The following is a 25041-nucleotide window of genomic DNA, read 5'->3' as shown; positions in this document are numbered from 1 at the left end:
CAGACTCCCCAAAAGATACTTACAACTCGGTTCCAAAGTTTCAATGGCCAGATCCCTCTCATGTGACCAAATTTGGGGCACTTGGCAACCAGCCCACATTCACAGCCATTTGCAGCATCCTACAGTTACATGACCGTGATTTACATTTTTGTTGAAAACCAGCGTTTACTTGCAGTTTTGGGCAAAAATAACCCACAGCAAACAACAGGTTCCCTTTACAACTGTGGTATTTACTTAACAACTGTGAATTCAGTTAATGACCATAATGATTCGTGTAACGACTGCTGCAAACAAAATCATACAATCAGGTTGGTTACATGATGAGCCAATTTACAATTGTCACTGATGACCAAAATGGACAGGTTCCACTATGTTCGTAAGTCAAGGATTGCCACCCAAAGCTGTTGTATGTGAGGTGGATGGCTATACAAATCTAATAAATAATGCTGCATTGTGTATATAAATAACTGGCCTAACTACTGGATCTGGTCACACTAAGAAATACTAATTTTAAATCTAGTTTTGCAATAGCACAAAAGGAAAACTGTGGAGTTGTGCAAGCTGTTTAGAGCTAAACTTTCATTAAAAAGAGTATAACTGAACTTGACCGTTTATTAAAAACTTTTATTAAAAATTAGAATTTTGCCATGCACTGATAACATTAAAAATTATATCCATACTCCTACACATATGTTTAAATGAAATAGACTGAGTTTTTAAAATAAATATGACTAATATATAAGCTGCTTACTAAAATCTAGTGAAGCTGCTGTGTTCATGCTTTTACTTACATACTTATATACATACCTTTTCCTAAATGTGTATTTATACTCATGTATCTAGCAGTTCCTGTAAGGCTTTTGTGTTCTCGATATGGTATGTGCTTCTTTGTTTCTGGATCTATATATTCTTTTGCCAAACCAAAATCTATAATATGAATAATTTGTTGAGTTTTGTTTCCTGGTCGTCCTATTAAGAAGTTTTCAGGTTTCACATCTCTGTATATTAAGTTCTTTGAATGAACATATTCCATTCGGGAAATCTATCAAACAGAATGAAAGAAAGTTTTTAAAAAATAAAAATTATCATATCTTTAGTCGTCAAACAAATGAAGGAGTTACTGTATTTTCCTATCTTGAAATTCAAGATTTTTCATGAATGAAATTAAAAATTAAAAATTTCCTAACATTATTTTGGTTCATAGCTGGTGATATACTGAATACCTATCCATTAAAGACAGTACTTTTTAAAAATATCCCTTCATTAAATTATACACTAGTTGCCAATATTTATTGTTAATAATAGTTCATACAACAAAGGCATTTTTAAGCTTTGAAACACTGAATGTCTTGTAAATTAAGTGGCTGCTAGATATCCATAGATTTGAGAATATTTTGCTACACCTGTACCATTTATGTGTTAAAAAGAATACTGCCTACAGAATCACACTATAATTCAAAGTTTTTTTCACTAGTAAATTTACATTATTTTTACTTATACAGTTATCCTTTTTATGAATTGTGCAGTTATTGGCTATATGGATAGACACTAGTGCAACACAGAACCAACAACTATACTACCTTCTAAACCCATGAAAAGATCCCTTTATCATATATCCAACATCTCAGAAACTACCAAAAAATTACAATAACTTCTATGCATTATGGTAGCAATAAATAAATGATATCTATCTAAAGCTATTTAAGCAAAATCTAAAGACCAAAAATATTTACAATATATAATGCAAGAACTGTGAAAACCATTACGGGGGGCAGAAAATTGAGAGAAAATATCCAGGAATGTCAACTGGCAGTTAGAAGTCATGATTAAAAAAAACTCCTTAGTTTCACAACAGACAACTTCAACCCACTTTTTAAATAGGGAAACTGTAGACATCTTAGATTAAACCAGATGAAAAAAATGATAGAGAATTCCTAAAGGCATAGCACCCTAATTAATCAACCAAAGTAAAATAAAAAGACGAACAAATCTTTTTTCATCACATACTTATTAATCAATACCCAGATAAGGAACCAGCACCACTTAAACAGAAACTACGAAGTAAAAGATAATATCCCTCTCTATTTTTTTTAAATAAAAGCAACCTCAAAGTCAAAGTTATCTCCATAGTTTACAATAATAAATGCCCAAAATCAATCAAGGAAAATCCAAATCAAATCAGATATTACCTACCACTTATAAACAGTTAGCAAAACTTCACTCTCCCATTCACTGATGAAGTTACCTAGAGTGGTAATGAAATATTGGCAGGAAGAAAAACAAGCTCAAAAAAACACCAGGAACCTAATAATGATACATTTTTGTACATTCTTTATATTTTCATATTATTTAAGTATAAGATACAGAAGACAATTTATAGAGAAGCTGTACTCACCAGTTGTATGGCTATCATAAGTACAGTTTTCAAGGAAAAAGTTCTATCACACAAATCAAATAAATCTTCCAAACTAGGTCCCAGTAGTTCCAGCACCATGGCATTGTATTTGCCGCAGGGGCCAAAATAATAAACCTGAGGTATTCCATCTAAAAAGAAAAAAAAAACAAATGTTATTCATCACATTTAGTTGCATTCAGTTCCTAAACAGGATTTTATTTTAGTATTTGCAAATGAAAATTTATGTTGCTTGGTTGTAATCATTAAATGAAAAACACAACAGGCAACAACATCCCTTCATGGAATTTCACAACAGTCCAGTCTCAGCCTTTTATTTAACAATAACAGTATCAAGTGAAAGCTTAAATATATGGAAGAACATGTTATTCAATACAAGATATTAATGGGTTTATTAACTATACAAACTATCAATTTCACATTATTAATGCTTTTAATATTAGGATTTCTGTTCTCTTAGATTTTGGGCAAAATGATTCATAAGCAAATCAAATAATGAATCTAGATAAAATCTGTACAAAGGCCTAACCTGTAACAAAGATTATTTCTCCTAAAAATCACTGTGTGTCCTCAAATTTCATTGTAACAAATTCCCATTTCATTATAGATAAAAAAATTAATGAGACTACTTTAATAGTAATGAAGGAAATAGCTAATGCTTTTTGCTGCAAGCCTAACCACTAGATATACTTTAAAGCTTCAAGGACACCTTTCATTAGTATCTAAAATAGCAAACAGGTTCATTTTGAAAATCAATGAAATCTTAATTTATTATAAATTTGTTCTGAAAAACCTTATTTCACAATGATGATTTTTATAATGCTAGTCATGGGAAATACGTGTATAAAAAGCTTGTAAATTTTTACCTAGCTCTGTCCATGAGAAATAGAGCATCTTGTTTGAATAGATATCTTATCAAAGCTTATTATAACTTTTAAAAAATTAAACATGTACCTTATGTATGTAGTATCAAACCTATAGCCACATATGACTAAAGCACATTAACTTCTTTTTCAATTACAAGGCAGTTTGAAAAGGATGAATTATGAGGATGAAGGTACTTTGATGGGTGAGTTTACCTGTGAATAGCCTATCAGGCAAATGCTAAATGTCACTGCACTGAAATGTCTAATTTGCTATGTATCAATAATACATACGGTATCATTAAATGTTTCACTGTCTAGTACAGCAACAATGTTCTAGTTAATAAGCTTTCATAATCTAAATGGCAAGTTCCCAATTTAATACAGATACTGCAAAGTAAAATATTGATTAAAATAGTTATATTTAAATAATTAAAATATATTTAAAGCAAAATAATAAGAAATAATTAATTAACCAGGTTATTTAGCTTTTATCCGCAAGTTGACTTAAGCGTAAAAGGCTGACTAAAAACTGATCAAATCTTGCCTGCCAATGAAAGGACAAAAGCTATCCTGACTGCCTTATCAGATTTAGAGTCTGAGAAGACTTATTAAGAAAACTTTCTCATATTTCTGAGGCAAACCAATACTAGTATACTGACCGATACATATTTGTTTCAATAACAATTTCTATTCCACTACAAATTATACTTACCTCCAGACCCTAGCTGCTTGTAGAATCTGTATTCCAAGTGCAGTTGTGGTGCTCTTGACTTCATTGGCTCCTGGAAAAACCAAAATGGTTATAATACTGATAATAAAAAGAGGCAGGCAGAAAAAGATTTATTTGCAGATATGTAACTCATTTACTGCACTAGTGATTGCCCCGTTAGTTTCTCCATGGAAAAAAGAACGCCTAAGCACTCTTTTTTTTATTTAAAAAGTTTTACAGTACATTTTAACTTTAATCCCCCCCTCCCCCACCCCTATCTAACCCTCCCTATCCCTCTCCCCCATTCCCTCCTCCCCCCCCCGACTCCCCAGAGCTAAATACAGGGTATAAAAAAGAAAAACAAACATAAGCATCCATATGCTATCACAATAAACTATTAATTCTATCACCCTCTAGCTCATGTAAAATGATTACAAACAATATTACTATTACAGATAAGAAAAAAAAGAAAGAAAACAGAAAAGGAACTTTACTCAAATACTAAATAAAATTTCTTAATCCCAATCCTTATTCATATTAATTTCAAAAAAGAAAAAAAAATTTCATCTACTATTTACATTCTCCCACATTTCTCTAAATTCTAAACAAATTCTCAATTACGCGCCAAAAGCGCCTATCTCTATTAACCTTATTAATCTCCAACCAAACTGAACTATGATCAAAAATAGTTCTTGCATATATCACACCAAATGTCTCACAGTTCCAGATCATCCAACTATACGTCTAGGACACCATTCCAATCTCCAATGAAAATAAAATAAAAAATTTAAAAAATTTATAATCCAATTAAGTAACCTTTATATGTAGTAAGTTAAGAAAAATCAACTTGTTATTGATTAGGAGCTTCCATTCCAATCTTAAATTCAATAAATACTTTTAGTCCATAACCCTAATATACGTTTCTTGCAAACAAATAGCATCAGTCTTAAATTGTTTTAAGTATTGAAAAACTTTCTTTCTCCTCTATGATGAATTTAATCCATTGACATTCTAAATTAGAGATTTAGTCACCAATCTTGACGCTCCAAAGCTTTTGGAGCACGTCTGAAATGACCCCTGTATCTTCTTTGGACCGCGCCCTTCCCACAGCTTCACTATAAGTACGCTTTGGAGGTTCCATAACTTTCTGCTTATCTTGCTCTTGCTCTCGTCTCGCTCGTCTTAGGGCGGCACGCGTCATCCTCTGCTCTCCAGCAGCAACCGATGAGGCTGTAACTTGATCCCCTCCAGCACCGTTCTCCTCTGTCTGTCTATCTGCAATATCTTGAGGCTTTCCCTCGCCATATCCCTTTGCAGCTTCCAGAAGTGATAGGGGGGTTGCTTTTAACACATTGCTATAAAAATCACGTGCCTGGGCCACAGTAGCCAAACGATGTCTTTTACCTTCGTGCATCACCACCAGTCCAACTGGAATCTCCCATCTAAACTTGACATCACATTTCTTAAGTTCCTGTACAAGAAATGCAAAATCTTTCCTTCTCCTTAAAATCTTTGGAGGAATCTCTTTTAAAACCAAAACTTCTTGCTCAGCAACTACCAATTTAGTATCATAAGCAGCTTGAATGACTTCATCTCTAATTACTCTCTTTGTAATATAGACCACCACATCTCTGGGTAACTTCCTCTGTCTTGCAATCCATGAATTTACACGAAAAATTTTATCCATACTTCCCTCAATTTCAGATGCTGGCTGGCCCAATACCGGTTCCAAAGCCTCAGAGATCAGCTGCTTTAAATCTTCTTTAGAATTCTCCTTTAAACCCCTAATTCTAATAGCATACTGCATCTGTTGGTACTGAACAAGGCTCAATTCTCCGTCCATTTTGTCCCTTATATTTTCCTCCTCTAATACCTTTGCTTCTAATATAGAGTTCTTTTGACTGAGATCCTCCACTTTTTCACCCAGCTGTTGCACACATTCAGCTACACTTTCAATCATAGACAACATGTCTACCCTCATTGCTCTAAACTTCTCTTCCATCTTCTTCTCCAATTTCTCCTCCAGCTTTTTCAACTTTTCATCCATCATATCAGACATTAACCGTGAATGCTTTTCAAGGGCATCTTGTAATTCCTTAAGCGTCAATGCCGGAGGAAATGCAGGAGGAAGCAAAGCTTACAACGAGGTCTGTTGCACCGGGGAAGACCCCGCACTCTGAATAGCTTTAGAAGTCTTGGCCGCCATCTTTCCCCACTTTCACTTATTGCGCACTTTCACTTTAAAGCTATAAAATCCATTGAGCTAGAGAGTAAAGCTAAAAGTCCACATCACCTTGACCTCCTGTATCGCTCTGCCTGCATCTTGATACTCAAAAGTATTTCCTTTTGGCAGGGGTGGTTGCTAACGCCTGGCTCTGCTCCAGCAGAGACGCTGCGCAGCTCGGAGCAACCCAGGCTTCGGGGGGGCTCAATCCTTCAGCCGCCCAAACTCTCAGCTCAGGCGGCCACGGAGAGCTCAACCCCTACCTGGGGCCTCACCCCCTCCTCTTCTCCCAAGGAGGGGGCTTCAAATCCATCTAAACAGCTGATCGGCGCTGTTTACGATGGAAAAAACACAGCTGCGGAGCGGGCAGCCCGGAGACGGCTGTCTTCGGCGTCGCGTCGCCACCGGAAGACCTAAGCACTCTTAATATATGAATCAGATGCATGCCTAAATAACTACAAAATATATATTACGGACACAGTATTTCTCAATCTCAACAAATGTGTGGACTTCAGCTTCCAAAATTCCCCCACCAGCATGTGATATATACTTATTCTAGTTGGCACCATATACCTCCTAGAGCAGGGCTTTTCAACCTTTTCACCCATTGTACCACTTTTAGGCTATGGCAACATCCAAGTACCACCAGTCGCCTAGCAAGGTGTCAAAAACCTGATGACCAAAAAAAAAAAAAAAGGAAAAAAGTGATGAAGTACGGGTAGTCCTCGACTTACAACAGTTCGCTTAGTGACTGTTCGAAGTTACAATGGCACTGAAAAAAGTGCCCCCCAAGCCACAGCCAAGCAAGACACCTGCCTGCCTGCCCGGCAACACTCTTCCTCCTGTCCGAGTTTTCATTGTTGAGCATTTCTGTTGAGGATTGGCAGCGGGGGTGGGATGGGGGGGTGTTTGGTTTTTATTCCCCCCCCTGCTGGGTGGTTGCAGCAGGTTTTGGTCACTTCACATGACCCTGGGACACTGTGACCATCATAAATATGAATCAGTTGCCAAGCATCTGAATGTAAATCACAAGACCCTGGAGATGCTGCAACATTCCAGCTGATCAGCGCTTCTTCTGGGCTCAGAAGCGCCAGGATCAGTGCCAAGCTCCAGCTGGAGCCTGGTGCTGATCCTGGAGCTTCAACTGAGCCCTGACAGCACTGCAACTCCAGCCATCTCTCGCTCAACCTTGTGTGGTGCTGCCACCAGTTCACCTCATTCCCTTTTCCCGCTACCACTTTTCTAGGATGGTCGCGTACCACCTGCCAGGTGCCAATGTACCACAGGTAATACCCGTACCACTGGTTGAAAAGCCCTGTCCTAGAGAATAAGTATATTGTTTGAAATGCTCAAAGACTCATCAATCTTACTGGAGCATAATGTGACTCTATGGCTATAAACATTTATTACCAGCTCTGATTGGTAAATGAGTTTAATGCTTTCTGGAATAGAATAGCTAGGCACCATCACCCATGTTTAAATTATTGCAATACGACTTATATGGATCTACACAAGTTCCTAATATTGAAGTTACAGTGACATACTTAGACATGTCCAATGTTGAATCAACAGTATGACCTACCTATTAGCTACAGAGCCAGGTTCAAAGCTTTGCTTTCAGCACATTCAGAAAAAGCCTAAATAACTTTGGATCAGAACCTGCCATTCCAGAAACAGGCTAGACAGTGGGTAAGATTATCAGATGCTGTTACATGATTTTTGCCACAACTTCACATATACTTTCTCTGTAATCGTACCTACATTCTGGAATGTTTTGTACTGCAGTATTTAGAAGGTACCTGATATTATATAGTTTAGGTTTTTTTAAGTTATTTCTTCACACAGGCCTACCTTATCAGATTTTGTTCTGTATCAAGCATTTAAATATCAGAAATTTTATTCTCTGTATATTTCAAGATATATTAACATTCCAATTCAATACCTAAAGTTATTAAAGAAATATTCTACAACTTTCTAGAGCAGACTTTAACAATGTGTAGGGACATGCAAAAGGAAATAAAACTGCCTGACGCAGAGTCAAAATCTCCAGAAAATTTAAACAGAAGAAAACAATTGGGGGGGGGGAGGGAATTGAAATACATGCAGTACTTTTTTTAGTACTCTTATAGGTATGTTTTGCTACGCATACTATAAGTATGCATAGTATACAGTCCAGGATTTTCCCCTTGAGAATCAGTCCTGAAACCTATTTTATCCTTAAGATTCTTAATATATCCTTAATATTCTTCCCTTGTGTGCTTTATTCATGATTGTCCAACGATTATTTGCATTTGGTAATTATTGCTGGGCTTATCAATGTGAGAAATTAATTCTCACCCAATGCTGACGATACTCAGATCTATTAGTCTTTTGAAGTCTTTGATGAATACACACAGTCTGCTATATTGAAATGCCTTATTAATGTTTCATCTTCAATATCCTTTCATCACCTCACTTTATATGGTTGATATGTTTCAGCCTGATGGTCCTTTTCATTCTTTATTGTGTTTTCCTCCAGTCTACTGATTCCCAAATTATTCCAGTGTCCTCCACTGGAGCCTCAGGGTTTTGACTTATGTTCATTCAATTCTCTTCCAATTTATGACTCTCACAAAGAAGGTTGTATATTTTTGTTTCATAAGTATTCAAAGGATCAGGGAGTTTCTTTTTTGTGTATTTTATTAATTTTGTAGGGTTAGGGTTAAGGTTAGGGTTGCTTTTTTAAAAAAAAACATTCTTAATATTTAGCGAACAGCATATTGTCTGGGTTCATGTATTTAAAAAACAATAAGTAACAGTTAATTTCTGTATTATAATCAATATGTTAATTAATCGCTCAATAATCTTCTTCTTACTAGTATATATTCAATGTTACATAGTACATTTCAAGTTCCTTTCTCTCTAACTCGCTTTTCTAGTCATTGGTAAAAATTGTCCCATGTTCTAAAGTACACTGAGTCTTCTTTCTCTTTTATTTTTATTTTTATTTTTAATTTTATTTTAGATTTCTGCACAATCTAAAATTTTCTTAGTTCTTCTTCCATTGGTAAGTTTTCATTTTTCCAATATTGGGCAAATACAATTCTTGCTGCAGTAAAATTAGATATATACAATCTTTCTCGTAGTTTCCTCCTATTATGCCTAACAGAAACAATTCTGGCTTGAAATCTATGTTTTTTAGTCATTTTTTCCAAGCATATGTGTATTTTTGACCAAAATCATTTAGCTTTAGAGCATGTCCACCAGATATGATAATAAGTACCTGGTTTTTGTTTACATTTCCAAAACTTGTTTGATGTATTTTTAAACATTTTCACTAATGTCACTGGTGTTGGATGCCATCTGTAAAACATTTTGTATAAGTTTTCTTTGTAAGCCACTGCTTTCGTTAATTTAGCATTTCTTTCCCATAATCTTTGCCAGTTTTCTAATTCTATATTATGTCCAAAGTTCTTTGCCCATGTTATCATTGCTTCTTTTACTTGTTCCTCTTCCATCTCTAAGTTTAACAAATATTTATAGTTTCTTAATCAATTTTTCATCTGTTTTTAGCAGTATCTGGTCAAATTCTGTCTGTTCTTTATAAAATCCCATTGTTTTAGCATCTTTTTCATATCTTGTTTGAATTTGCAAATATGGCCACCATGATAGATCAATACCTTGTTCTTGTAAACTTTGTCTTTCAATTTCCCTTCATTGACCAAAATATCTTTATAGGTCACAACTTTCTCGTAATTGATTAAATTTGGGTAAGCAAATGTTTCCATCGTTGAAAGCCATCCAGGTATTTTAATATATTTTCACTTTTATTTTTTCCCATTCTAGAAGAAGTGCATTTCTTATAAAGTGGTTTTGAAAGTATCTATGTATTATTCTTCCCATACCACATGCCATTCAAGTGGTAGGTCATGCCCCTCTAGGTATAATAGTCTTTTATCTCTAAGCATTATCCACTCTTTTAGCCATGTTAATATACGTAGTTGCTTGGTAGTATAGCGACCAGTCCAGCAATCCAAGTCCTCCACTTTCTTTCGCTTCTTGTAACATTTTCAGTCTAATTCTAGCTTTTGTTCCATGCCAGATAAATTTCAGTAGTTTTATTTAGTTCATCAAAAAAGGTTTTTCTCAGTTTTATAGATATCATTTGAAATAAAAAGAGTATTTTTGGTAAGATATTCATTTTTACTGTTGCTATTCTCCCCAGAATTAAAAGTTGTAAATTTTTCCACTTTTACAGATCCAATTTTATTTGTTTTAACAACCTTACATAGTTATCTTCTTTTATTGTTGCACATCTTGCTGTTAAATAAATTCCTAAATATTTAATATTTTTGACTATTTGAAGGTTTGGTTTTTTTTGCTAGTTACTTTTTTTTCCTGTTAAGTTTTTAGTTAGTACTTTAGTCTTTTCTCTGTTTATTTTCAACCCTCCCACTTCTCCAAATTCTTCTATTTTCTCCATAAGCTTAACTTTTGTTTCAAGCAGTTGTTCTAATATGAAAATCAAGTCATTTCCAAATGCTTGCAGTTTGTATTTTTCATCTTTTATCTCCAGTCCTTTAATTTCTATATCTTGCCTGATATTTCTATTCAATACTTCCAGTGTTAGTATAAATAATAGCAGAGATAGTGGACACCCCAGGATCCGGGAGTTTCTGATGGAGAAATTTAGTATTTTTTCTGGTTGTTTCCCTTGGTTATTTCATAATCAGATTAGTACAGTCATCTTTTTGCAGATGCTCCTGACTTCTCTCTCCATCCTTTGAATTCAGAACACTACACCTGGGTATTTCCAAACCTTCCATTCTATACTTATGTCTCATTACTCCACCAATTCCCATTTCAAGCCAGTATAAACTACCAATGCTTTTGTTTAAGAGCTTCTGACTCATCAGTAGTTGCCTGCTTGTTTCTCTACAACCATCCTCTTCCTACATTTGAGCAAGGCCTTTTTAATATAGATTATAAATTCTGTACAGAAATGGCTTCCCCTGGCAACTGGCCCCATGATGTTGAAATTGGCTTCTTGTTCCTTTTATTTTTGTGAAGGTTTGATAACCCTTCAAAGGGGGTTTAAAGACCTATTTACTGACTTGTGGGTGGCTGTTGGCCTTTTTTTTCCTACCTTATTGGCAGCAGTTTCTAATTTAAAACCTGTTTTATATTAATTATCAAGAAAGCAACTGTCTGAAATATTGTAAGGTAATAAATCATTTAATACATAGCATTTTAGAAAAATGTATCAATTCTTTTTTCCAATAAATAAAATCGGTATACCGATTCCTTACCTCCGCCCGGCTTGTTCCACGGCCTCATGGTAGCGGCATTGCGAAAAAGGTGGCAAACAGTGCAACGTGGCTGTTTGGCACCAGCTGCGGCCATTTGCCACCTCATGCGTTGCACCCAATGCCGCTGCCATGAGGCCACAGAACAAGCCGGCGAAGGTAAGGAATTGCTATATCGGTTTCTTACTGCCGCACAGCTTGTTCTGTGGCCTCATGGCAGCAGCACTGGGCAGGAGGCAGCAAATAGCAGATTTCGGCATGACGTGGCTATTTGTGTGTCTTGCAAATGTGTAGGCTTCTCACACAGTATTTATGAGACGTAATACTTAAGAACTGAATTTCAATAAGGCAAAATTACAATATTGATACTTTGAATGGGAAGTCATATAACATCCACGGATGAACTAGTGATTGCTACAAAAACCATCAAAGCTATTATCATAGCACATGCATCTTTTTATTTCATTAGAGAGAGTAAAGTATTGATTGCTTCCAATAATAAGCAATAACCTCATTTCTGTCCCCAAATCCTTAAACTTTTCTATTCTGCTCAATATACAATATATCAGTCTTTGTACAGTATAAACAGATAGATGAATGTGAATATAGACCAACGGTGTGCACAAAAATCATACTTCAAGTTCAAAAGCTTCATTTGAACTTCAGAGCAGGGCCTTCAAACAAATTACACCCAACCACTCCAGAAGTTCTTTGAGTTTGAGCTCAAACATCTTTTTTTGAGTTCTGGATATTTCTGGCATGGTCAGACCACTTGGTTATTGGGTCAAAGTGTTTTGGGGTTTAAAATATTATGTGCAATTCTAAATATAAGCATGCACATTCAAACATTTCACCCCTTGATATCAATTTTCCTCTTTATCCAGAGATAAGAGTTTAGGCTACAGCTGCAATTCTGGACATGTTTACAACTTTTGCATTACTTTATGAATATGGGATAAAGGCATTCTGTATTTCCTGCATTAAAATATACATTGCCATATTGTTTAACTTTCAATTATTAACTATTAATCATGAAAGAGATTGGAAAAGAGAATATTGCTCCTGGGTTGCCTTTTCTTGACTTTATAAAAATTAAAAGAAAATGAGCTATGAAAGCATAAAAGAAAATACACTTCACAAGAAAATAGTCTTACTTTTTAAAATCAAATACTTTTCTTCCAATCCTAAGAAATAAGGTTTTTGGATATGAATAATGAAATTATATTGTTTTCAGAATTATTTCATGAGGCCAAACTCATACTATGTAACATGGTACAACATCAGCACAAAGTTTCTTTATTTTGACTTTCATGTTAAAGTGTATAATTTGAAGGGATATATATGTTACAGTCTTGTAATTTAAAATTTCAAAGAGTGATGGGGGAGGGATATCCAAATAAAAAGAGAAAGCCTGTATTTCACTGAAATTATTTGAACAAGCTCAATGATTTTTTTTAAACTTCTTGAAAACAGATTAAAATCTTGTGCATTTTTATCTCAAATAATAATGTTAACTTACCAGTTTAATTGCCACATATTCATTAGTATACAAATTTTTTCCTTAAAAATGAAAAAACAGGAATGTTAGAATTTATACCTCTATATATAAGAAAATTCAGCCTATCAGTCAAATTTCAATGAAAGTATAGCAAAAAAAACAAACATATTTTAATAGCTTATGCAAAAATGGCATACATTAGTGTACAGATCAAAACACACTAATATAATTCAATCTTTTTGGCTTATCTTATTATTTCAATGACTGAACATTATTTTAATATTTTTTTACTTGTGCTCATAGTAACAATTTAATATATTCAAATGTTATCTTACAGTTAAAAAATATCAATGCAGACCTTAAAACAATGTTTTTAATTCTCACCTTTCTTCCAAAATACACAAAGGACCCTCTCTCTTCCCCTTTTCAGAGTTATGTGGGAGCTTGAAAATCTGAATACTAGGATTTGTAGGAATGAGTGAGAGGGCAGCATAGATGAAGAGTTCTCTAATTACTGTATGTTAATGGAAGAACAAGCCACAGCAAGTACATTATCAATATGTACAGTATTGTGCAAAAGTCCTAGGCCACCACCCGCTTTGTTTTAATAACCATTCATAATTATTTTTCAGTCTCTGAAACAAAAAATATAGGAAATATGTACACAAAATTTAAACAAGCAGAGTTTTCAGAACAAAATGGCTTCTTCAGGCAAAATGTCAATATTCAGTGTGACCTCCCTTGGCTCTAAGCACATCTTGAACTCTTTTGGGAAGATTGTCCTGAGGTTTTCTATAAATGAATCTTTATTTACATTTCGTGTTAAAAACACACCATACACCAACAAAGACAAAAAAACATTTACAATATACAAAAAACAAAGAAATCAAAAAATTGAAAACCATTTCAAAAATTTTACATTATATCTACTTCTAAACTAACAATTATATTCCACTCATTAAGTCTCTTATAACTATTCAACTCCAAAGCTTATTCATTAACAAAGACTATATCACTTCATTTTTGACCAACCTCCAAGCCACCCTCATTTCTTTAATCTTTTATCCATCCAAATATACCATTTATTCCATGATAGAAATGCTGGTGTCTCTTCTTTACCCTTCAACTTCTTGGTCAATGTGTCTACTTCTGCACAATCAAGTATTCTCCTAATTATAACTTCATCCGGCGGGGTATGATTTGCCTTCCAAAATTGAGCATACCCCATCCTTGCCGCCGTTAAGATATGTAAAACCAAATACCATATTTCCTTCTTAATATTTCCAGGCCTGGAGCCAAGCAGATACATCTCTGGTTTAAGATCAACTAAACACCCTGTGATTTCCTCTATCCATTTTTGGATCCTCATCCAATATCTAACCACTTCCGGACATGTCCACCATAAGTGATAGTATGTGCCAATCCCTTTACCACACTTCCAACAATCGGCCGACAATCCGGGAAACATTTTGGAAAGTCTAGCCGGAGGGAGATGCCATCTATAAAGCATTTTGTATATGTTCTCCTTATATGACGTGGAAACCACCAGCCTCATATTAGTCCACCAAATCTCTTCCCATTTCTCAAGTGGAAGTGCATAACCAAAATTCTTCCCCCAGGCAATCATCGCATCTTTTACAACCTCCTCCCCTACTACCCTAGTTAGCAACAATTTATAGCATTTAGATATCATCCCTTTCTCCAGACCCAGCAAAATCTTATCTAATTCCTGCAGATTCAGATAAATACCCCTTCCTTCCTTATCCTTCTTATACCTTGACTGGATCTGCAGGTAGGCCCACCACTCCAATTGAAACCCTTGCTGAGCCAGATCTTGTCGTGTTTTGAGTTCTCCCCTGCTATCTAAAAGTTCTTTATAAGTTGGTCTTCTTCCCTTCTTGAGTAGGGTCGGATGGGTCAAGGCTTCCAAAGTTGATAACCAACACGGAATTTGCGCTTAGTACGTAGCCCTTATCTTATCCCAATTCTGAATCAGTATATCCCTTATGTAGTGGCGAGTAAACTGTTTGCTTGGAGGAGTACCTTCCCGCCAAAGAGCTGCATGCCATCCCTGCAGCAAATCAAATCCTTCCAAACTCAACAATCGATTATTCCTTAGACTTATCCATTCCTTGCCCCAAACTAAGAGGGCAGCCTGATAGTAAAGTTCCCAATTCGGTAGGCCAAGGCCCCCTCATTCCTTAATTTCTTGCATCATTTTTTTCCTAATTGTCCTGAGGTTTTCTGAGGTAATCTTCTGGTATATTATATCAGGCTTCTTTTAGCACTTCCCAGGGTTCTTCTTCATGTCTTTTCTTTCTTTCTTTCTTTCTCTGTCCACGTGATCACATACTGCCTCTATAATATTCGGATCTGGACTCTGTGGAGGGTAGTCCATGACTGTCAGTGTTTTATCTGCTGTTTTCCTTCCTAAGTATGATTTAACTGTAGTAGCAGTGTACTTAGGATTGTTAGTATGCTGAAAAATAAACCCATTCCCGATCAGGTGTTTTCCAGAAGGAATGGCATGATGAATTAAAACTTGTCTGTACTTTTCAGCATTCATGATCCCATCAATACAGACAATATCACCAATACCACTGGCAGAAATGAAGCCCCAAACCAGGACAGACCTTCCATCATGTTTCACTGAAGGCCGCAAGCACTTATTTGTCCATTCTCTCCAACTCTTCTTCTCACATATTGCCAAAAATGTCAAATTTGGATTCATCACTCCATAACATTCTTTTCCACTGATGCTCAGTCCAGTTTTTGTGAGCTTTAGTATACCTTAGCCTTTTCACCTTGTTCCTCTGCTACTCTTCCATAAAACCATTCCCAATCAAGCTTCTCAGACTGTAGAGGGATCAACTTGGCATCCTGATAAAGCTGCCAGATGCTGAGTCAGGTCCTTGCTGGACCTCTTCCAGTCTCTCAAAGAAGAAACTCTGAGGAACGTCTCAAAAGAATTTGGAAGTTTCCTTGGCCTTCCAGTTCTTCTCTGTCCTTGACCTCTTCTGATTTCTCAAATTTCTTTATAACATCTTGAATATCCAGTTTGTTTGTTGAGAGTGGCCCTGAAAAACTATGATTTTATGTCTGTCACATTCTGTGATCTTTGGCATTTTGACTGGAATGATGTGATTGAAAATAGTCTTATTAGCAAGCTTCCAATGAATTACAGTCATAGAACATGTGTATGTACTGAATGTAATGCTCAAGCATGACTTGCATAAACCTGGTGTTACAGACCTTTTGGCATTTTGGCATTAAATAGTAGGTGTTAGCAATGACAGCATGTAACGTTGCATCCCATTGAGGTTTACGGGAGCCAAGTTAAGGGGAAGTCATACTACATACCTGCCACTTTGGTCTATGGAAGCTGTTTTTTTCTTGCTTTTTCCTGTTTTTGAATATTGCATAAAAAATTCCTGTGTTTTCTGGTTGTATTCTAATAAGGAGATTGACACATAATTATATATGGTCATTATACCTTTGTTATTACAACAGATCTAATTGGTGCCTAAGAGTTTTGCACAGTACTGTATATTTTGTTATTTGTTCCATGATTCTTTACCTAAACACAGGAATCAAGGTATCAACTTGTTACCGGAATTTCCAAATTCGATTCTGATTTTTTTTGTATCAACAATTAGAAATAGTTACCTCCATCTCAAGGTAAGAGGCTATAATTACTGCATGATACAACAACTGACCTCATAGTAAAAGGTAAAGGTAAAGGTTCCCCCGCACATGCGTGCTAGTCGTTTCCAACTCTAGGGGCCGGTGCTCATCTCCGTTTCAAAGCCGAAGAGCCAGCGCTTGTCCGAGGACGTCTCCGTGGCCATGTGGCCGGCATGACTGGACGCCAAAGGCGCACGGAACGCTGTTACCTTCCCACCGTAGTGGTCCCTATTTTTCTACTTGCATTTTTACGTGCTTTCGAACTGCTAGGTTGGCAGAAGCTGGGACGAGTAACAGGCGCTCACTCTGTTACGCGGTACTCGGGATTCGACCCGCCAAACTGCCGACCTTCTGATCGACAAGCTCAGCGTCCTAACCCACTGAGCCACCGCGTCCCTTGACCTCATAGTACTGACTTTTAATCATGTAAACTCTCCTCCCCCTTAGGTTCACTAAATGATCATGGATTATAATTATGAATAGAAAAGAAGAAAAAAAGCTGATTCCCCCAAACCCTTTATTCTTGCTGATTTTAATTTTATATAACTCTACGTCAGTATTTAAATTACTTTTGTTTCCATAAGCTGTAAAGCGAAGTTATAAAGTCCTGAGGAGGCATTGCAATCTTCAATATTTGAGATTACCCATAGCTTCTTTAAATAATGTATAGTAGTACATAGTACATAGCTATCTATTTCCTTGTTTGTGAACTGCTCATTCATATGTCTAAAAACCCGAGGAAACTCAGAAATAGCTTCCCTGTCATAGGTTCTGGCATGACAATCTGGAGACATGAGGAGACAGTGCTAACTTCCTTCCTCCCTCCGTCCCTCCTTCCCAAATCAGCACTAAGAAAGCAACACCTCTGCCAGGTCCATGCAAGGCGCATGGCAATAACCTAGTCCTCCGAGCGCCAAGATGTGCCATGACTGCAATCAGCAGAGGACTCAGCAGGGGACCACCAGCTGGTCTATTTTGAGTCGTAATCCAAAGCTCACATATGTTTGCCTTCTAGGGAGTGCTACCCCCATGGAACAAGCAGTTCCTTTGCAAGACCATATATGGCCGCTAGAAGGAGACAGTGAGTCATGCCTGGCATGTAGAGCACCAGCAGGCAGACTGGGGTCCCTATGGGAATGTCGGGAAAATTGAGACGGAAGCGAGCCAGTATGTGGCGGCAGGAGAAGACAGCCCAAAGGACAGAGATTGGGGCAAATTGACAAGTAAGCGGAGTTGAAGTGCACTCTGTGCTTGTAAAAGCCAGAAGGCTGCAAGTGCCCAAATTTTGATTGCATGATTGCAGGGTCACTGCAATGACTGTAACTTTGGGGATGGTTGTAACTATCATTTGTTTGGTGCTATCATAACTTGGAAGGGACGCGGTGGCTCAGGGGATTAGGACGCTAAGCGTGTCGATCAGAAGGTCGGCAGTTTGACGGGTCGAATCCTGAGTGCCGCGTAACAGAGTGAGCGCCTGTTACTCGTCCCAGCTTCTGCCAACCTAGCAGTTCGAAAGCACGTAAAAATGCAAGTAGAAAAATAGGGACCACTACGGTGGGAAGGTAACAGCGCTCCGTGCGCCTTTGGCGTCTAGTCATGCCGGCCACATGACCACGGAGACGTCCTCGGACAAGCGCTGGCTCTTCGGCTTTGAAACGGAGATGAGCACCAGCCCCTAGAGTTGGAAACGACTAGCACGCATGTGCAGGGAAATCTTTACCTTTACCTTATCATAACTTGGAATGGTTGTTAAGCAAAAACTAACTGCATAAAACACATAGCATCTCTACTAGGTCAAAACAGAAAGTTTTAGAAACAGGTTCAATGTAAGAATTCAGCTATTTATATAAATGGTCGTCTAGGTAAGCAAGGAGGGGAGGAGATATAGAACACGGTAGAAACAAAAAAACAGACCTTCATAACACTTCAGCCTGAAGGGAGAGGAGAAGGAGACCCAATGTGTTACAATGAATTAGACAAGCAAAGGGGAGACCCTGGTTTAAATCTGCCCTTAGTCATGGAAATTCACTGGGTCACTTCGGGCCATACACTTGCTTTCAGCTCAACCCATCTGATAAAGTTGTTATGAAAAAAAAAGAGATGTCTGCTTTACTTAGATAAAAAGTGAATTCCAAATAAAAATACTAAATTCTACTAGCATGATTTCTTAAAGCAGCTACATCTTTTCCAGAGATCATGTAACTACCCTTTGATGCTGTAACACCAGGTACAGTAGCACATTTGGTTCAGAAAGTTATAGAAAGGTACTACATTTAAGTCTGCATACACTGTATAGGATCTTTGTGCCCTCAAATCCAAAGTACCTCTCTAAAAATTCTCCCCAAAGATAGTAAATAATGGTTCCTTAGTGTTCCACATAGACCAGCCTTCTGCAAAACATTGTGGGGCTTGCAAACCTCTTTCATTAGCCAAGAAGAATCTTTGCAGTAAGATTCTAAAATCCCAATTTTTGTTCAACTGAAATGCCATAAGGGCAATGGTCACAGATATGTGAGAACAATTAAATACCAGGGATGAAACATACACGAAAGCATCATATTTCCTTAACTCTGCTTCTAAAGCAAGTTTATGTAATTCATAGTGTCTGATGAAAGTGTTAGAAACAAACTACATGGCAGTCCAACAAACGTGGCTGCTTGTCAAGTCGAAAGAAGCGCAGTCAAGGGCTTTTTGTCAAGGAGTATATGCAGTTTGTATTGAGTTTTGTGCACTGTGAAGCTTTGTTTGTTGAATCATCATGGCAATAAAATCTTTCCACCAAGGATTCAATGAATACAGATGCATTAAAAATGCAGCAAGATATTAAAAAAAACTGTTGCTGGTGCTATTGCATATATCCAGTTTATATCCATTGGTAAGATTTGAAAGAATGGAAGTAAAATTTATCCTGGATGCTAGAAGAAATGAATTTGTTTTAGGAATGAAAATATGACAATAATTTCCATGTGAGATAAATAAATATTATTCATATCATCTCTAACTTAGTTGAAGAATCTAAGAGCTTAAGGAGTTGTTCTCATACATCATTTTGGCTCACAGACAAAAAACCCCACTACAAATAAATTAATACAGAAATTGTATCAAAGGAGGTAACTGGTTTGGTTTGGTTTCTGAAACCATGGTCTCCATTACTTGGATAATTATTTCTGAAGACTCTGATAAATGTGCCTGGCAGAGTATCATGAATTTGAGATGTCTTTTAAACTGAATCCTGCTGTTGGGAGGTTTGAGATGAAAAGACAGAAGAAATTCAGATGACGTGCACTACAGGAGTGTGTCAATATCAAGACTGGACCCTATTAAATTACTCAATTAAGAAAAGAAGAAAATCACTAAACAAATCCCTTTGTTATTCATATAACAACAATTTCAAAAGATTTTTTTAAAAAAGTTAGCTTTAGCGGGGCAAATATGTTTTAATATGTATAATCTGAGATCAAATGACATAACTCTCATGACTGAAATATTAAAAACTTGAAGATTCAGCTTATTAAAAAAAAACAGCAATAGAAAGAATTGAAATCCTGTTCAGAAATCTAAGGGAGTAAAGATAGTGATGGTGTTGAGAACTTTAAATGCCATGCTAGGAGAAGATAATGCAGAAAATATTGAGGGTTCATAAAAAAAAGAAGAAACTAAAATAAAATTGCAAATAATTTCAATAACAAAAAGATAGCAGAAGCAGCTTGTAAAAGTAGACAAAGGCTAAGAGACTACACAAATAAAGATCAGGGGGCAAAAAGAAACAAACCAAAACAAAGACATACAGTATATAAAAGATTGAAAGCAATTCAGGTCACAAAGAAGATTACATAAAACTGGAATTATAGAGAAAGTGTTCAAAAACATTAAACATTAAAATGAATTCAGGGTGGAAAAGCTGCAGTGATGACAAAAGATCAGCACAGATTTGTGAAGATCTGGTATTTTCAAACTAATTATTATTTTCTTACAGGTTAACTTTCAGTTCTGGGTATATTCTAAAAAAGATACAGAGAAACTGTAACAGATTTAGAAAAGGGAAATAAATATTATCATGGGATTAGAAATCTTAAAGTTGAGACTGAATAAACTGGGCATGTTCCAACAGGAGAAAAACTGAAGATGAAGATGATGATGATGATACAGATACAGAGAGAGAGACAGATGAGCATTTTTCCATCTACCTTAAGAAATCTTGCACAAAAGATTAGGTCGTGTCCTACAGTACAGAACATATAAAATGATCTAATGATCTGTAAAGTTACAGGAAGGCTGATTTGACAATGGAAACAATTACCAAGGAATGTGATGAGTTCTACTTCACTGGATATATTCAATCTTAGGAGATACCTTTATTAATTAAATAGGTCAGTCTTACAAACATAAGGCTTCTACTTTGAGGGGAGAAAAAAAACTCATTTCCCTTCATTTTTATAGGCAATGTTTGGAATTACTGTTTCTAAAAGGGGAACTGCCATAACGTCAGCCTTACCAGGTAGACCCATCAGGAAACACAAGACAAATTAGTTCTACTTTACTGTAAAGCTATATTAACAGACTATTGTAAGCCTGAAAATATAATGTTCTTGCCGTCCCCTTTACAGTCCAAGAATTTCCCTCTGAGGGTTTCTCTTGCTCTGCCTACTATGCAGCTGCAGGCAATCCTGTCTCTTATATGACTGTTCCCTAGGCCCCATCTCTTTCCCCATCTCCCAAAGTCTTTCCCATATACCACTACTCATTAGGACAGAAGTCTCCAACCTTTCCGAGCTCGTGGAGCGGAGGGAAGGAAAGCAGTTTCAAACTGATGCGTGTACGCACGGGGCCATGCACATTGGCGCAGCCCTATTCGTGCATGCGGCATGCGTTGGCACTGCGCACATGCACGAATGTCCACGCACCCCCTGTGGCGGCTAGCGCCCCATTTGCGCATGTGCAAATGGGCTGCGCAACCCACCCAGGCTATCGGCCTCGTTTGTGCATGCGTCCCCTTTCGCGCCCTTTTAATCTTATAACAATCCTATGAGGTAGGTTGGACTACAGACTGAAGTTCACTTGAATTCAATCAGTGATCTCCAAGCTTAGTTACAGGGCTTGAATCAAATGAAAGTCCTATAAATTATTACACTACAATGGCTCTCTGCTTAGTACAAATTTGCTTTTTCACTATAGAGGCAAGAAAACAAGGACTGCAATAAGACAACAAAAGTTAAAAAAGAAAACAGAAATGAAAGGTTGAAAATGAATAGGAAGATAAAATTTGCTGAGTAAATAAATAAGTAAATGAATTGCTAAATCAAGAGTTTGATGCTTACGTGAAACTCTTTTTCTTGGAAAGACTTAAAAATACTGCAAAAATACATGACTTAGCGCAATGTACAAAATCATACAAAACATCACTCTGGAACTGCTCTCTCAGAAATCTCTATCTTGGGCTCAAACATGGGATCCAAAATTACATTTATTTGCAAAAGTATTTTTCTGAAAACTAGGATTCAAATTAAATTACTATCAGATTCTAAGTCCACATCACAGTCCAATTGAATTCATCATTTCTTAATACATTACAAGGTTAACATGAGTTTGAATCATCTAGTAAAAGGGTGTCAAACTGCTGGCCCGTGGGCCAGATGCGTCATGGTGAAACTGCACCCATCCCATTGCCGGCAGTGGAAAAAAAGTCGTGATACAGGGCAATATGTCACATGATGTTACAAGTTTAACACCCCTGATTTAGTATATATTTCTTCAAACACGCCAGTTAAATATCAGTGTTAGTGAAAATTGTTTGGGAATTATGTTTAAGATTAAACAAGCAGTATTTTCATGTAGGTTGCCTGATTATTTTGGTTTTCCAGTGGGAACAGCTAAAAATTATTCTATTATCTTTTTAACATTATACGCAATGTTTTATTGTGAAGTGTGATTCAGCTGACTATAATGGTTCAACAGATTGTAGTTTAAAATCCCAAGTGAGTGTTATGTGTGAATAACTCCAAACACCTAAGATGCTGTTACATTATTATACATTATTTCCTTTCAAATGTTAATATTGGCAGAGCTAATTTTGAATGTGCTAGCAAATGAAATTATTATTTAGACACACAATGTTTTTAAGAGTTTTTTACTGGAATGTTTAGATGAAGAAAGGCTTACCTAATCGTAGCTCTCCAAAATTGCCACAACCAATTTTCTTTCCAACTCTGAAGTTAGGCCCAACCATTAACACACCAGAATTTGATGAGCTGCTACCACGTGGATTGTGACTTGAGCGTCCACTAGGCCTTGCCATTCTATCATCCAGTTTGTCTTTGTCTTTTTTTTTATCCATATCAAGTTTATGGTACTCCACTTTGAATTTCTTCCCCCAATCAAGACAAGCCAAGACAAGCCAAGTCAAATGGGGTAAAACATGCAAATGAAAACATCCTTAGTTAGGCGCTCCACTTAGTTAATGTGAGTTATGAAGCTGCTGCAGGCAGTCACTCTTTGCGTATTCATCCCATTCGCAAAGTGTTTTTCACTGGTAGCTATTAGAGCAAAATCTCAGTAGATCTTCTATCAGCACCATTTACTGCTTAAAGTGCTTCTGTAACAAAAGTAACCATTTATTAAACAATTGTGTTGCATACAGCACAAAATTAAAATTTATTAAACCAATAAACATTTAATAAAAGCTATACACAGGATACCAGGTTACAGTACCTGCAATGAAAAACAGCAATAAAGATACCTCAAATAATTATTCAGAATAATGCACACCAAACTGCAATCAAGAAGTTGAAGAAATCCACATGAGTACAAAACTATACACAGTAACATTTGCTGAATCCTAAACTTAATTTCAACCCAGTGTAATCCATATACAATAATGAAACTGATCTACCACCAACACAAGAGTTATCTTGACTAAATGGAACGCTTGGGAAAAGGTAAAAAACAGTTGCAGATAGTATTGGATTTACCAATGGAATTTCTGTCACTAAGCCAGACATGTCAAACACAAGGCCCGGGGGCCAGATCCGGCCCGCAAAGTGGTTTCATGCGGCCCGCAAAGCCATCCTGGAAACAGTGAGGGAACAGCCCCCACTGCCTTGGCCCTGGCCCAGAGACCCTCCTTTTGCCAGAGACCCTCAGATCTGTCCCACTCCTGCCCAGGCCCCCATAGGCACCCTTGATGCGAACAATGTAGAGCTGGCCATGCCCACCCAGTAGGTCATACGCACTCTAGCCATGCCCACCCAGTAGGCCACGCCCACCCTGGCCATACCCACCCGGCCCCCTGAGGGCAACCGCAATGCTGATGCGGCCCTCAATGAAATTGAGTTTGACACAAGCAAAGCATTCATTAAGTGCGATGTCATGTGGCCACATTGCTTAGTGACAACAATCCAGACACTCCGTTGCCATTGTTAAATGAACCCCATCCGTCATTAACTAAAGATTTCCCCCAATTTTACCTGTGTGTTCTTTTTACTGAAATATGATGCGAAAGTGCTATATGATAAATAAATCCCACCCACCCCCCAATACAATCTATTCCCAACTTGATCACTCACAATTCCAAATCTCAATTAAGGGACCACCTCCTCTGGAAGTGTCCCTGCTTGCCTATCTCCCCACCCCCGCCATCCCTGCCTTTTGGGCTGCCCATCTCCTCAAAGCTGCCATCTGCCCTTGTCACCTAGTCCTATGATCATCCCCACATCTACCGCACTGCATGCCCTTATGGCACCAGCCAGGGCTTTTTTTTTTTTTTTTGCAGTCTTTTGTGTTGGTACTGCAAGGTCTCACGGATGCTGTGGCTAAAAGGGTATCGTAAATTGGTGGAACCTGATAGGCCAAAATTTTGTTCATATGACTATGAGGGCACTGCAAAGAATTTTGAAAACTGGTGGCAGATCCCTTCCTTCAGGGCCACTGTACTTTTAAATATCTGACCAGCCTTTTGATTGTCATCAGTAATCCTATTCTTCCATCTCACTTTGTTTCAGAAAGCAAAATAGGATTTAAAGGTAAAGGTAAAGGTTCCCCCGCACATGCGTGCTAGTCTTTTCCGACTCTAGGGGCCGGTGCTCATCTCTGTTTCAAAGCCGAAGAGCCAGCGCTTGTCCGAGGACATCTCCGTGGTCATGTGGCCGGCATGACTAGACGCCAAAGGCGCACGGAGCGCTGTTACCTTCCCACCGTAGTGTTCCCTATTTTTCTACTTGCATTTTTACGTGCTTTCGAACTGCTAGGTTGGCAGAAGCTGGGACGAGTAACAGGCGCTCACTCTGGCACTTGGGATTCGACCCGCCAAACTGCCGACCTTCCAATCGACTAGCTCAGCGTCCTAACCCACTGAGCCACTGCGTCC

General features: G+C 37.3%; 1 protein-coding gene across 4 annotated transcripts in view; it reads right to left on the bottom strand.

Moving 5' to 3' along the window:
* CSNK1G3 (casein kinase 1 gamma 3) overlaps positions 1 to 25041 on the bottom strand; it is a 60436-nt gene that overhangs the window by 24910 nt on the left and 10485 nt on the right. For all 4 annotated transcript variants that reach the window (XM_081318410.1, XM_081318409.1, XM_081318408.1 and 1 more), the window contains 5 exons: positions 22839 to 23271; positions 13017 to 13057; positions 3992 to 4061; positions 2396 to 2544; positions 808 to 1042 (listed from right to left, as the gene is read on the bottom strand). In XM_081318410.1, the coding sequence (XP_081174536.1) occupies positions 808 to 1042; positions 2396 to 2544; positions 3992 to 4061; positions 13017 to 13057; positions 22839 to 23013 (670 nt within the window). In that variant the 5' untranslated portion in view covers positions 23014 to 23271. The remainder of the gene's footprint in view (positions 1 to 807; positions 1043 to 2395; positions 2545 to 3991; positions 4062 to 13016; positions 13058 to 22838; positions 23272 to 25041) is intronic.

This window comes from Vipera berus (genome assembly GCF_964194415.1).
Source record: "Vipera berus genome assembly, chromosome: 2".
Lineage (NCBI taxonomy): Eukaryota > Metazoa > Chordata > Lepidosauria > Squamata > Viperidae > Vipera > Vipera berus.
The sequence above is the reverse complement of the archived record's forward strand: the minus strand, read 5'-3'. Positions and strand labels throughout refer to the sequence as shown.